Source organism: Sciurus carolinensis, chromosome 1 (genome assembly GCF_902686445.1).
Source record: "Sciurus carolinensis chromosome 1, mSciCar1.2, whole genome shotgun sequence".
Classification (NCBI taxonomy): domain Eukaryota; kingdom Metazoa; phylum Chordata; class Mammalia; order Rodentia; family Sciuridae; genus Sciurus; species Sciurus carolinensis.
Window position 1 is genome coordinate 1,144,066 of NC_062213.1, and position 13,416 is coordinate 1,157,481.

The window sequence follows — 13,416 nt, forward strand, 5'->3', positions numbered from 1 at the left end:
GCTGACTGCCCCTCTGGGGCAGCCGTCATTTGGGCAGCACCATTTACCTCACTGTTCTGCCTGCCTCACATGGAGTCCCAGGCTCCTCCACTCCAGCTATCGTTTGTCTCCCCTCTGAGGGAGCCTTCTGGTGCTGATCTTGAGTACAGGCTCTGCCCTGCTTGCAGATACCTGCTCCCACCCACCTCCAGCCAGCCCACACAGCTGAGGCCGCTTTGAATCTGCCTCAGCAAGTCTAGGAATGCAGGCCCTGCGCTGGCTCCACATAGGAAGCCCTGCTTTCCTGGGGCTTAAACGGCACAGAGTAATAGCAAAGAACCAACTTAGGAAACCTGTGCAGACCTCTCTCTGTCCTGGTCCTCTGTGGTTTTCTCTGCCTGGGAGCCTCCTCCACTCTTCTCCCATTCCTCCCCAGGCTGTGCCAACTGCAGCCTGGAATAGGCATCTTTTTCCCATGGGGGAAACACCCAGTCCTCACCAGGTGAGCTGCCTGACCACGGTTTGGGGGATGTCAGCTCCAGGTGTTGAAAGTTGGGTGGGGACAGGGTCTCATCCCAGGAGGGGATGTCAACTCCAGGTGTACTAGGGTCGCGGCCTCCTCTGCGCTGTGAGGTTGATCGTGGGGGGTGTGCATGCGGAGGGGAGGGCGTTCTCAGCCGAGTCCCCTTTATTCCTCTTTCCTACCCATTCCTGCCCCATTCCCGGGCCGCCTGCATCACGACGCAGTCCTGCAGTCCGAGCAAATCCGGACTATTAATTCTTTGTGGGGCAACCGAATTCCCTTGCCCCGAGACACCTATAAGAGGCGTCCTAGCTCGGAGAGCCCAAGGCCTGAGTGGGAGCCCCGAGATCAGCAGAGCTAAGGTGACCTTGAATCGCAGCGCCGGGTCCGCCCCCGGCCCCAACTGGCCACTTCACCCAGCAGCCAGGGGTTGCTCAGGGCAAGGGAGGAGGCGCTCAGGACAGGCCGGGACTGACGCAACCGCTGGGGGCGGGCGCGCCGGGCGGGGGAACCGGGGCTCGGGGACTGTCTCCGTAGGCCCCGCCCCGAGGTGGGGGTAGGGCAGGCAGGGAGCGCAACTGGAGCAGATCGCGAGCGACTCGGAGCCGACTATCCAGGTGGGCTCTGCACCGGTCCTAATCCTTCCCCGCGGCCGCCTTCCTTACTTCCCTCTCAGGGCTCCGCTCCGCTTCTCATCTCCTGGGCCTTGGCCCGGTCCAGGCATTGAACAGGCTGTGCCTGGTTCCCGTGGCCAAAAGGCCCTGGGAGGTAATGTTCCTTTCATCTGCCTATCCCAACCCTGTTGCCTCTTGCCAAAGGAACCAGGACTTTCCCAGCCAAGGGCTTCAGATCGCCTGCTCTGCCACCTCCATCTCTGCTCCAGGCCCTGGGTTTTTTCCCCAACCAGGGCATTGAGACCCTGGCAAGGGGGCACTGGGCTGGCCCCCTCTACCTTCCAGGTTAGGGCTCTGCTCAGGCTGCCCTGTGAGCTGAGGCCTGCAGCTCTGACCCTGCCCAGAATTGTGTAGTGGGTCATTTCCCTACGGCTCCTCCTGGACTTGAATCTACCCCTCTTTCCAATCAGAGCCTCTGTTCAGAGTTCAGTTCACCGAGGCGAGACTGCCAGGCCTCCCTGCTGATGTTTGCCTCTGTTCAGTTCTCCCAGGGTTACCAGCTGAAGAGCAACTGCTGGACTCCAGTCGCACCATCATGGGCAACCCAGAGGGGCGCTTCCACTTTGCCATTGACCGTGGGGGTACCTTTACAGATGTCTTTGCCCAGTGCCCAGGAGGGCACGTGCGGGTCCTGAAACTGCTCTCAGAGGACCCTGCCAACTATGCAGATGCACCAACAGAGGGCATCCGTCGCATCCTGGAGCAGGTGGGCCAAGGGAGAGCAGGTGTGGTGGGGAGGGACCCTCCCACCAGAAGCCTGATTCTGACCATGTGGTCTCCAGGAGGGGGGCGTGCTGTTGCCCCGGGACCGCCCACTGGACACCAGCCGTATTGCCAGCATCCGAATGGGCACCACAGTGGCCACCAATGCACTATTAGAACGACGGGGGGAGAGGGTGGCCCTGCTGGTGACACGCGGCTTCCGAGACCTGCTGCACATTGGCACCCAGGCCCGTGAGGACCTCTTTGACCTGGTGAGTACCCAGCTGGGTGCTAGGTGGTACAGCTTCCTTGAATCTGTCTCAGCAAGTTGTCATTGCCCCGTGGGGAGTGCAGTTAATGGAAGGATCAGTGGAGGGCCAAGTCCATCAGCTGACAGGCAGAGAAGTAGTTTTGGGCACTGCCAGCAGTTTTGGGCACATGCTCTCAGAGTAGGGACATGCTGCCATATTCCTGCTGCTACCATGTCCTGCCCTGGACCCTGGCAGCCCAAGTCAGCCCTGTTCAGGGTGAAAGTTCAAAGCTGCCCTTTGGGGGTGAGGCAGTTGACCATATTCCACTCAGATGCCTGAGGGCAGAGAGCCACCCACTAGGGGAGCCTTGCTGGGCTAGTCTGACTGACTGTCTCTTGGGCCTGTCTACTGACTTGTTGGGACACATCCCATTGCCTGCATTGCCCCATCCATGCAGGACCCACACAAACCCTCAGGCCTGGGCCTCCTCTGAGTCTCTGCTCACCCCCAGGCTGTGCCCATGCCAGAGATGCTGTATGAGGAGGTGCTGGAGGTGGAGGAACGTGTGGTGCTTTACCGTGGAGAACCAGGCGCCGGGTCGCCTGTCAAAGGTGCCAGTGCCATTCACAGCTGCAGGGCCTGGGGAGGGCAGATCCTGGCAGCCTCTGACTGGGGCAATGGGCTCCTGCAGGCCGCACGGGAGACCTGCTAGAGGTGCAGCAGCCTGTGGACCTGGCGGCCCTGCGTGGGAAGCTGGAGGGGCTCCTGTCCCGGGGCATCCGCAGCCTGGCTGTGGTGCTCATGCACTCGTACACGTGAGTGAGGCCATGAGCCACATGGAGGGCTGTGGGCCTCAGTGGGAGGCACAGGGCCTTGGTGGGAGGTGCAGAGACCCTGGGTTCTTGTTGTAGATGGGCCCAACATGAGCAGCAGGTGGGCACACTAGCCCGAGAGCTGGGCTTCACGCACGTATCCTTGTCCTCGGAGGCCATGCCCATGGTCCGCATTGTTCCCCGGGGACACACAGCCTGCGCCGATGCCTACCTCACTCCCACCATCCAGCGCTATGTGCAGGGCTTCCGCCGTGGTTTCCAGGGTCAGCTCAAGGTGAGGCCCCTTGACTGCCCGCTCCGCACCCCAGCTCTGGGCCTACCCAGCCCTTGCTGCCCACCTGCCCACTTCACAGGATGTGCAGGTGCTCTTCATGCGCTCCGATGGTGGCCTGGCGCCCATGGATGCCTTCAGTGGCTCCCGCGCTGTGCTCTCCGGTCCTGCTGGTGGTGTGGTGGGTTACTCAGCCACAACCTACCAGCTAGAGGGCCACCAGCCTATCATCGGCTTTGACATGGGAGGTATGAGGCTGAAGGGGGCCCCTGGGGGAGGCTCAGTTGCCAGGCTGGGCAAACGTGGGCATGCAGGTCTTGGGGTGACTCCTAGAGTACATTGCCTCCCAGGCACGTCCACTGATGTCAGCCGCTATGCTGGGGAATTCGAGCATGTCTTCGAGGCCAGCACAGCGGGTGTTACCCTTCAGGCCCCACAGCTGGACATCAACACAGTGGCAGCTGGTGGGGGTTCCCGCCTCTTCTTCAGGTTAGTTTCCACCCTTCCAGCCCAGACCTCCAGCCCTTCCCCAACTCCCACCTCCAATCCCAGTCCTCCATCTCCCCAGGTCTGGCCTCTTCGTAGTTGGGCCCGAGTCAGCAGGTGCCCACCCAGGCCCCGCCTGCTACCGCAAAGGTAAGTGCCAGCATGCAAGTCTGTGTCCTGCCAGACCTTGCCCTCCTCATGCTGTCCCAGGCCCATTCAGTCTTTCAGCCTCATCCCTGCTGCCCACTCCTGGCCCCCTGGCCTCTATCCCCCAACCCCCACAACGTGCCCACCTCCCAGGGGGCCCCGTGACAGTGACGGATGCTAATCTGGTCTTGGGTCGCCTGCTGCCTGCCTCCTTCCCCTGCATTTTTGGGCCGGGAGAGGACCAGCCACTCTCCCCTGAGGCCTCCCGCAAGGCCCTGGAGGCTGTGGCCACAGAGGTCAACAGCTTCCTGACCAACGGGTCCTGCCCTGCCTCCCCGCTGAGCCTGGAGGAAGTGGCCATGGGGTTCGTGCGTGTGGCCAATGAGGCCATGTGCCGGCCCATCCGCGCGCTCACACAGGTATGCCCTTCTCTGTCCACCCTCACCTACCTGTCTAGCCCTCAAGCCCTGCCCCTGCCCCCAATTTCCTGCAGGGGTGAGAGGTAGGGGCTAGACAAGTGGGCTAGGAGAGGCCACTGACCCTTCTGGATCCTCAGGCTCGAGGTCATGACCCCTCAGCCCATGTGCTGGCCTGCTTCGGGGGAGCTGGTGGGCAGCATGCTTGCGCCATTGCCCGGGCCCTGGGCATGGACACTGTGCATATCCACAGGTGGGTTTGGGTGTGGGTGTACTGTTGGCCATGTCTCCTGGGTTCAGGGAGAGTCAGCTTTGGGAGGAGCCTCTTCACCACTTGCTGCCCTGGCCCACAGGCACAGTGGGCTGCTGTCGGCACTGGGGCTGGCTCTGGCAGATGTGGTGCATGAGGCACAGGAGCCCTGCTCCCTGCCTTACACGTCAGAGACCTTCATGCAGCTGGACCAGAGGCTGAGCCTCCTGGAGGAGCAGTGTGTGGATGCCCTGCAAGCCCAGGGCTTCCCCAGGTGGGATTCTGGGTCACTGGGAAGAGGGTTTGTATTATCCCCATCACCCCCTTGGCAGGTTTACCACCTTGTGACTTCCCAGATGGTCCCAGAGTCCTTTAGGACAATGGTCAGGGAGGACCCCTGGACTGTGAGTCCCTGAGAAATAGGACAGGCATCATCAAGGACACTGGTGAAGTCCCACCTGCCTACTCTAGGTCCCAGATCAGCACTGAGAGCTTCCTGCATCTGCGTTACCAGGGAACTGACTGTGCCCTGATGGTGTCTGCCCACCAGCACCCAGCCACAGCCCGCTCACCCCGAGCTGGTGACTTTGGGGCAGCCTTTGTGGAGAGGTATGTGAGCCCCTCATCCTGGGAGCCCAGTGGGTGACCTATCTCTGACTACCTTGCCCTAATGGCTCCCTTGGATGGGGTGGTACAGGTACCTGAGGGAGTTTGGCTTCGTCATCCCTGAGCGACCGGTGGTGGTGGATGATGTGCGGGTGAGGGGCACTGGTCGCAGTGGTCTTCGGTTGGAGGTCGCCCCCAAAGCCCAGACTGGGCCTCCCCGGGTGGACAAGGTTGGTTGCCCTGTGTGCTGGCTCCCCCGTATCCATGGGCCCTAGGCACAAGTGCAGATGGGGAGGCCACACCCTGTTGGGGGGCCTCAGGGAAGGTGCTAGGCCTAGGAACCTGGCTCACCCCAAACTCTCTGCAGGTGACCCAGTGCTACTTCGAGGGGGGTTACCAGGAGACCCCTGTGTACCTGCTAGGGGAACTGGGCTATGGGCACCAGCTTCAGGGGCCCTGCCTCATCATTGACAGCAACAGGTGGGCTGAGACCTGGCCTGGGTGAAGCCTTGAAGAGGTGAACTATGGGACCCCTGGTGAGGGTTCTTAGGCCCATAGCTGCAGGGGCCTGAGGGTCTTGGGGGGGGTCCTATAATCAGGGTGTCCCCTGACCTGAGGCTGTGGGTCCCTGGTTGGGAGGCCTGGGTCTCTGACCTGGCCATTGCAGCCCCTTTGTGCCCCCTGCCCCCAGCACCATCCTTGTGGAGCCCGGGTGCCAGGCAGAAGTGACCAAGACAGGGGATATCCGCATCTCTGTGGGGGCTGAGGCCCCCAGCACAGTGGGCACTAAGCTTGACCCCATCCAGTTGTCTATCTTTTCACACCGCTTCATGAGCATCGCTGGTGAGTGGCTGCCACCATCCTCCCCACAAGCCTGGCTGACCCTGGTATAGGGCATGGGGACTGTGTGTGCTGGCCAGGGATAGGAACAGGTGGGGTGGCTCTCACTACATGCAGTGAACTACAAGGTGTGTACCCAGGGGAAACATGACCAAGGGGAAGAGCAGTTTCCCTGTGGGCCAGGGGGTGATTGGTGTGACTTTGGCCCTGGGATGGCACCACCTGCTACAGGGCAGTCCTCAGGCAGGGCAGGTGCCTTCTCCTCTTATCAGGATCTGAGGATATCTAGGAACTGAATCTTGAGACCAACACAGCAAGCTCACCTGTGCAGGGTCAGGACAGCCTGGGGGCTCGGTGCCTGGGAACCATGTTCCTGTTGTATAGACAGAGTGGAGGGTCAAGGGGAGACCCCAGGCTCTTGTTGGGAGCTCCAGGCGATTGAAGAGGAAGGTGATGTCCTTCACATAGACCAAGACACACTGGCTGCAGCTTCACTGTCCAGGTGGACATGCTGCCACCTAGTCCTTCCCAGGGAATGGGAGAAGTGGCTGGGTCCTGGGTTTGGGTTTGAAGGCCTTGACCCCATGGGTCCTCCTCCTCCCTTTCCCGGAGCCATGCTGTGGGTGGTGGGACCAGCGGGTGCCTGGTCACTCTGTGCCCCCAGAGCAGATGGGCCGCATCCTGCAGCGCACAGCCATTTCCACCAACATCAAGGAACGCCTGGACTTCTCCTGCGCCCTCTTCGGGCCTGATGGGGGGCTGGTCTCCAACGCCCCCCACATTCCCGTGCATCTGGGAGCCATGCAGGAGACTGTGCAGTTCCAGGTGCGGTGGGCCCCTTCCCTTGCCTCCCTCACTTGCCCATGCCTCTGCCCTGCCCTGCCCCAACTCTGCACCTATCTCCTGGTTTCAGATCCAGCACTTGGGGTCTGATCTCCACCCTGGTGATGTGCTGCTCAGCAACCACCCCAGTGCAGGGGGCAGCCATCTTCCAGACCTGACTGTAATCACACCGGTGAGGGTCACTGCCAGGCTACCTTTGTGGGGTAAGGGGTGGCTAGCACAGCTGACTGTCGCTCTCTACCTGCTAGGTATTTTGGCCAGGTCAGACGCGGCCTGTGTTCTACGTGGCTAGCCGAGGGCATCATGCAGACATTGGGGGTATTACACCAGGCTCCATGCCCCCACATTCCACTGCACTGCAGCAGGAGGGTGCTGTCTTTCTGTCCTTCAAGTTGGTCCAGGGGGGCGTCTTCCAGGAGGAGGGTAAGCAGGAGTGGGACTGCAGTGGGGGTTTAGCAGGATGGGACACCTGGCTGCTGCCAGTGACCAGGCTGGGCTGAACCCTGGGATACAGCCCAGCAGCCCAGGTCTGTCCTGAGGCTGGGGAGAGACAAGTGGTGATCCCATGGCACAGTTTGGATCATCTCCCAGAGGTGATCAGAGGAGCTGAGATGAATTCTGTCTGGCCAAGGAGGGCCTCCTTGGAGGTGGTTTTGGGGTAGGAAGTTGGCCAGGACATGCAAGGGGTGGAGTACAGAAGGAAGAAGGGCCTACTTTAGATGGGTAGTGGCTACAGTCCACACTGGGTCTGGGTGAAGGATGTTTGGGAACTCAAAGTTGGTATCAGATGGGATTTGGGTGGAGTGAGGGGTCAAGTTTGGATGCAGGAGGATGAAGGCCCTGCACTGAACAGAGGCAGGGAAGATAGGATTAGTAGACAAGGCAGCATGTGGTCTAAGGTCGCAGGGGCATGGCAGCCCAGAGAAGCACCCCAGAATGAGGGGAGGTGAGCTGAGCAGGCTGGAGGGGTAGGGGTGACAGAGCAGTGGTCCACTGGGGGTGTCACAGACACATATATAGGGCGACCTTGGTCAGGCGGAACTGGGGCAGGAGATGTGGATCATGGAGGGACAAGTGCAAGCAAGCACATGGCAGGGGACCAGTGCCAGGGAGCCTTAGAGACCATAACCCCGAAGGGAAGGAGTTTTCCTGAAGCATGTAGGAGTCTCTGGTTAGACCTGCACCCCTTGCAGGAGTGGGAAGGGAAACCTTGTCCAGCCCTGGGAAACCCGCAGGTTGGGGGTGGCATGGACAGCTGTGACACTCTTTTGAAGCACTTGGCTGTGGAAGTCAGTGGCAGGCGGCAGGGCTAAGGGCAGGGCAAGTGGGGGAATGTCAAGAAAGTGGCTTTTCTCCTGGGAGATGGAAGAAGTGGGTTGGAGATAGCAGCGGAGGGATGAAAGAAGGAGGAGCTGTTTCCAAGGGATCAATATGCCCTCCAGGCATCTCTACCTCCAGTGAGGTCACTGGCCAAGCTGGCTCTGCAGGGTGCCCTTAGGTGCTGGCCATGGGAGGGAGAAGGCTCAGTAGAAGGGTAGAGGCTGGAGCTTCAGGGGAGTGGAGTCAGCAGGAGAGGTGGAGATTCAGTGGACAGCCAACATGGGACTCCCAGCACCTGGTGGGGGTGCAGTGGGGTGGAATGCAACATAGGTGACTGAGAAGATGGTGGCAGCTCAGGGGTGACCTTGCCCATTCCATCTAGCGGTGACAGAAGCCTTGCGGGCACCAAGCAAGATCTCTGGTTGTAGTGGAACTAGGAACCTGCATGACAATCTTTCGGATCTCCGTGCCCAGGTGGCAGCCAACCAGAAGGGCATACAGTTGGTGGGGGAGCTCATCGGGCAGTATGGCCTGGATGTTGTGCAGGCCTACATGGGCCACATTCAGGTGAGTCTAGGGGAGGGAGGTGGGGGCAGCACTCTGCCTGCCCGAGGCAGCTGGGCCACTCTGAAGGTGGTGTGACCCATGGAACCCTCTCCCTGCCAAGGCAAATGCGGAATTGGCAGTACGTGACATGCTGCGGGCCTTTGGAACCTCCCGGCAGGCTCGGGGCCTGCCCCTGGAGGTGTCTGCAGAGGACCACATGGATGATGGCTCTCCCATACACCTCCGAGTGCAGATCAACCTGAGTCAGGTCAGACCTAGTTAGAAGACAGGAAAGGAGCCCTCTGCAGCTTGGGAGGTGGCTGCCCACTGCTGACGCCTTCACCCTTCTCCCTCACGGGCAGGGCAGTGCTGTGTTTGACTTCAGTGGCACTGGGCCCGAGGTGTTTGGCAACCTCAATGCTCCGCGGGCCATAACGCTGTCGGCCCTCATCTACTGCTTGCGTTGTCTTGTGGGCCGGGACATCCCACTCAACCAGGTTCGCAGGGTGTGGAGTCTGAGGTGGGGCCCTCAGAGTGAAAGGTCAGCAGGTGAACCTTAGGCTGAAGGTCACCCTGAGTGCTTGTGGGGTCAAGGTCAGCCTAACGTGAACTGAGCCCAGGAGGTGGGCATGTATCTACCGGAATCCCCCGTCCCATTTGCCCCTGAGAGCCGCTTGCCCCCCGCACAGGGCTGTCTGGCACCTGTGCGGGTGGTGATTCCTAGAGGCTCCATCCTGGACCCGTCCCCAGAGGCAGCGGTAGTGGGCGGCAACGTGCTCACATCACAGCGTGTGGTGGACGTCATCCTGGCGGCCTTCGGGGCCTGTGCTGCCTCCCAGGTGTGACACAGCAGGGTGGGTGCGGCCCCGGGGGCTTCTGGGAACTCTGGGAGAGGGTATGCAGGGAGCGGATGCCCCACCCCAGCCAGGTGCGGTTAAACCTTGTCCCTGCCAGGGCTGCATGAACAACGTGACCCTGGGCAACGCCCATATGGGCTACTACGAGACGGTGGCGGGCGGCGCAGGTGCGGGTCCCGGCTGGCACGGGCGCAGCGGCGTGCACAGTCACATGACGAACACGCGCATCACCGACCCCGAGATACTGGAGAGTCGGTGAGTTACGCGCGACAGAGGCTGGGCGGCTAGGATGGAGCCGAGCCCTGGTTGGGCTGAGCTGTGCCTCTTGCACGCGTAGGTACCCGGTCATCCTGCGCCGCTTTGAACTGAGGCCGGGCTCCGGGGGCAGAGGCCGATTCCGGGGCGGCGACGGCGTGGTCCGTGAGCTGCTCTTCCGCGAAGAGGCGCTGCTGTCGGTGCTCACCGAACGCCGGGCCTTCCAGCCATATGGCCTCCAGGGTGAGCAGCTCCTCTCGCGCCCCGCCTGTTCCCTACCCATTGCAGGATCTGCCATCCCCTGCCTCGGTTCCACCCTCCTGCCGTGTTTCCCCCTGACTCTCCATCCCCTTCTCTTCCTTTTCTCCCTGGGTATCGAGCGCCTCTTTCCCTGCAGGGGGCGAGCCTGGAGCCCGGGGCCTAAACCTGCTGATCCGAAAGGATGGACGTACAGTGAATCTGGGCGGGAAGACGTCGGTGCCAGTATACCCCGGGGTAAGGGGTGCGGCCGTGCTGTTCTCCCCTTCCCTTATTTCCCCCATTCCACGGAGAGTGAACAGAGATTCAGAAATAACTAGATAGTGAATTTAATTTGGTTCCTGAAGGACAGACGGCCTACACTGGGCCCCTGGGGTCCAGAGGGAAAGATGGGAATGCTTCCTGAGCTGGGGAGGCACCAAGCCTGCACTGAACCTGCCCCTCTCCACAGGATGTGTTCTGCCTTCATACGCCTGGAGGTGGCGGCTACGGGAACCCGGAGGACGCCCCACCATTGCAGGGCTCGCCCCCACAATCCCCTGCCTTCCCAGAGCGGGGTAGTGTCTATGAATACCGCCGGGCCCAGGAGGCTGTGTGAGGGGCCCCACAATAAAGATCCCTTACATCGCCCAGTTGTGGGACACGGCTGTCAGGCCACACTCCTGCTCTGCCTCGTGATCTGTTGCCGGCAGCATCCTTTGTGCCAGGTCAGGAGAGTACGGAAACTCGGAGCTGCAGGCCCACGGTCAGGTGGTCCGTGAGCCCCGCCAGGGCAGTACTGAACATCACCTGTTCCACTTCCTGGGGGCAGGAACCAGGTTGAGGGATGGTCCCAGTGCTAGCAGGCCCAGCAGTCCTGAACTCTGGCACTTACTGGACTCAGCAGGCTCCCAGGCACTCCCCGGTAGGTGATATAATCCAGGCGCCGTCCCTGCCAGGGGTTAGTCCGGCGGCCTCCGAGGGGAGGGCCTGCCAGGTAGAGGTGACGCCCTTTCTCCTGCTCCAAGGCCCTAGGGGAGGGGCGGTGTCACCAAGGCTGGAGGCTTCTCCAGGCCCGGCCAGCGCTGCACTCACCTCCGCAGCATCTCCGGGGAGCTAGCTACTGATTGGTGGAGGGTGGAAGTGCTCAGGATAGTTCCTGTGGGGGCAGTGGGAGGGTGGAATCAGCAGGTGCCTAGCTGATGAAGCCCTGAAGGGGATTACTTCCCCCGCCCCCCGCCCCCTAGTACATACCCAGGGCCCAAGGCTGATCCTGGCGTGTGCTCAGCCGGCAGGGGTCCCGGAAACAGCGGAAGAGTTTGTGCCCCTGCTCCTGTGCATGGTCTGCACAGAGGACCAGCGTTTGGTGGGCGGGCCAGGCCGGGCCTCAGTCTTGTCTCCCCCCATCTAAGCACCTCACCTTTTGAGCAATTGTCAAAATTTAAGTCACCCAGAAGTACGCTGAAGGCCACAGCCTCTCCACTCTGGCGGCTCTCGGCCTCAAACTGCTCTGCCCAGTCCAGCAGCAGCGTCAGCTGTTTGTAGCGCAAGAGCCCATCCTCTATGGAAGGGATGGGGGTTGGGGGTAGAGGTATGCCTTCTGCTCCGCCCTCGGTGAGGTGAGGGTCCACATCCTGGGCACCTGTCCCGGCTCCCCCACCCCAGTTAGATTGGGGTCTGTGCACCCACCCAGGCACTTCTTGGGAGTTGCCATGCTTGGGGCAGTGAACAAACAGTGGGCAGAAGGAAAGAGAGGGGCAAATAAGGGTAGGCCTGCTGTCATCACCGAGAGAGAAAAGAAGGGCAGAGGGAGGGCCTGGCTACTGTCCAACAACCCTTTCCACAGGGCTCACCAGTGGGTGCATGCAAGTGTGTGCAATGCAGGAATCCCACCACGCGTTGCCCGTCCAGGATGCCCAGTTGCGCCTGCAACACCACCGACAGTCCCAGCTTTGCCCATTCAGCCCAACAGCTCACCCCCGTCCCAGGCCAGAGCACAGAGTCGGGAGTATACCTGAGCGGACAGTAGACCTTTGGAGGCAAATGCATCCTCGCCCCGCGCATTGGGGAAACAATGGAAGGTGGCACGCAAAAGCGGGTAGCGCGAAGCCAGCAGGAGCCCGCTGCCCAGCAGTTTTAAGTATGGCCCAGGTTGTAGGCCAAGTGTGCCCACGTCGTATAGCACTGGGCCCAGATTCGGAGCAAGGCGACGCACCAGGCGTTGAGCTGCGCGGATATCGAACACCTCCTGCAGGCACACAAAGTCCAGCGCCGCGGGCATTTGGGCCATCAACACCCCGCCTGGCGTCCCAGGCCTCTGCGGGCCGCAGCCGGTAGCTCCGTAGAGCGAGGGTCGTAGGCCGTTTAGCAGAGCAGTGCCAATGGCCTCGGCGCGTTGCTGGCTGTGCGGCAGGTTGCTGAAACGCGCCAGCCCGTCGGGGAGCAGGCACAGGTTGGCAGTGAGGAAGACAAAGCAGCGCGCAAACTCAGCACACGGGCGCCAGGGCGTGGGCGGCACCCAGCATGGAGGAGGGGGCTGGTAGCAGAAGGGGCGCCGGCAGGCTTGCAGTGGCAGCCAGAGCAGCAAGCCGGGCAGCGCCAGCGGCAGGCCGACCAGCAGGAGTAGCAGCAGCGCCACCCCGCCGACAGCTACTGCTTTCAGCTTGTTGGGGCGCGCTGTTGGTGCCCAGCAGCCAATCAACTGGTCTAGAGCCCAGTAGGTCGGGAAGAGCAGCACGCGGGCCATGCTATGGAGGGCGTGCAGTACAGGATACGCGAAGGGCGAAGCCCGCAGGGTGTCGTCGGGCACCGGGGGCCAGTCGGACTGGGATTGCATAGCGCTCGGGGCTTTCTGGCTGCGAAGCCGCACTGAAGACTCATTAGCTCCGAGTGCGAGTCGAGTCGTCAGCACATCGGCGCGAGCTGCAGGGGTGTCACAGGGGTCAAGGCCACGTGGCACAGCCTGTGCGAGAAACCCGTAAGGCGCTGTACCCAGCGAGCCTGGCGGTTCCCAGGCAGGCCGAAGGGGCGCTTCGAGGAAGCCCCTGACTTTACCTGCCCGGAACTTAAGCGGCCGTTGGGAAAAACAAAACGGAAAGTGAATAGGACCCTAGTTTTGCAGCCCCGCCCCAAATCTTTCTTGCCCCGCCCGGGCCACCCGAAGTTGCAAGGGGGCAATAGAGCTCCGCCCTGCCCCTCCGCCCTGAAAGAGGGGTGAAGGCTGAATCCGGCTGTTCATCTTCCCCGCCCCCACCTGCCGGACGATCTCGCTACTCAAACCGCAGGATCCACCCGGCCCTTGCCCCGCCCACTTCTGCCTATCTTTCTGATTGCAAGCACCAAGCATCAATGGGAGACGGACCCGGACTCAGAGCAGCCTA

General features: G+C 61.5%; 2 protein-coding genes across 10 annotated transcripts; one reads left to right on the forward strand and one right to left on the reverse strand.

Moving 5' to 3' along the window:
- The first annotated feature begins 316 nt into the window (after window positions 1-316).
- Oplah (5-oxoprolinase, ATP-hydrolysing) lies at window positions 317-10,716 on the forward strand. Of its 9 annotated transcripts, none has more exons than XM_047525536.1 (27): window positions 1,037-1,119; window positions 1,659-1,882; window positions 1,959-2,150; window positions 2,641-2,740; window positions 2,821-2,944; window positions 3,041-3,236; window positions 3,316-3,481; window positions 3,584-3,722; window positions 3,802-3,869; window positions 4,020-4,285; window positions 4,423-4,535; window positions 4,636-4,806; window positions 5,004-5,141; window positions 5,230-5,368; window positions 5,506-5,618; window positions 5,806-5,981; window positions 6,643-6,803; window positions 6,892-6,993; window positions 7,070-7,244; window positions 8,524-8,708; window positions 8,809-8,955; window positions 9,050-9,184; window positions 9,377-9,526; window positions 9,642-9,799; window positions 9,882-10,042; window positions 10,197-10,294; window positions 10,509-10,716. In XM_047525536.1, exons 2-27 carry the CDS (start codon window positions 1,712-1,714, stop codon window positions 10,653-10,655), a joined length of 3,891 nt encoding a protein of 1,296 aa, XP_047381492.1. In that variant the 5' UTR covers window positions 1,037-1,119; window positions 1,659-1,711; the 3' UTR covers window positions 10,656-10,716. The 9 variants fall into 9 exon arrangements, with proteins under 9 accessions (XP_047381450.1, XP_047381492.1, XP_047381502.1 ...); XM_047525546.1 differs by having other exon boundaries at window positions 5,830-5,981; XM_047525494.1 differs by lacking the exon at window positions 1,037-1,119 and adding an exon at window positions 317-481 and having other exon boundaries at window positions 3,802-4,285.
- Window positions 10,432-12,872, reverse strand: LOC124993060 (sphingomyelin phosphodiesterase 5-like). The gene is made up of 7 exons (XM_047564615.1): window positions 12,051-12,872; window positions 11,890-11,962; window positions 11,457-11,597; window positions 11,291-11,380; window positions 11,132-11,195; window positions 10,932-11,067; window positions 10,432-10,858 (listed from the first exon to the last, which is right to left on the reverse strand). The coding sequence occupies exons 1-7, from the start codon at window positions 12,870-12,872 to the stop codon at window positions 10,766-10,768; spliced, it is 1,419 nt and encodes a 472-aa protein (XP_047420571.1). The 3' UTR covers window positions 10,432-10,765.
- Between the last annotated feature and the right edge of the window lie 544 nt (window positions 12,873-13,416).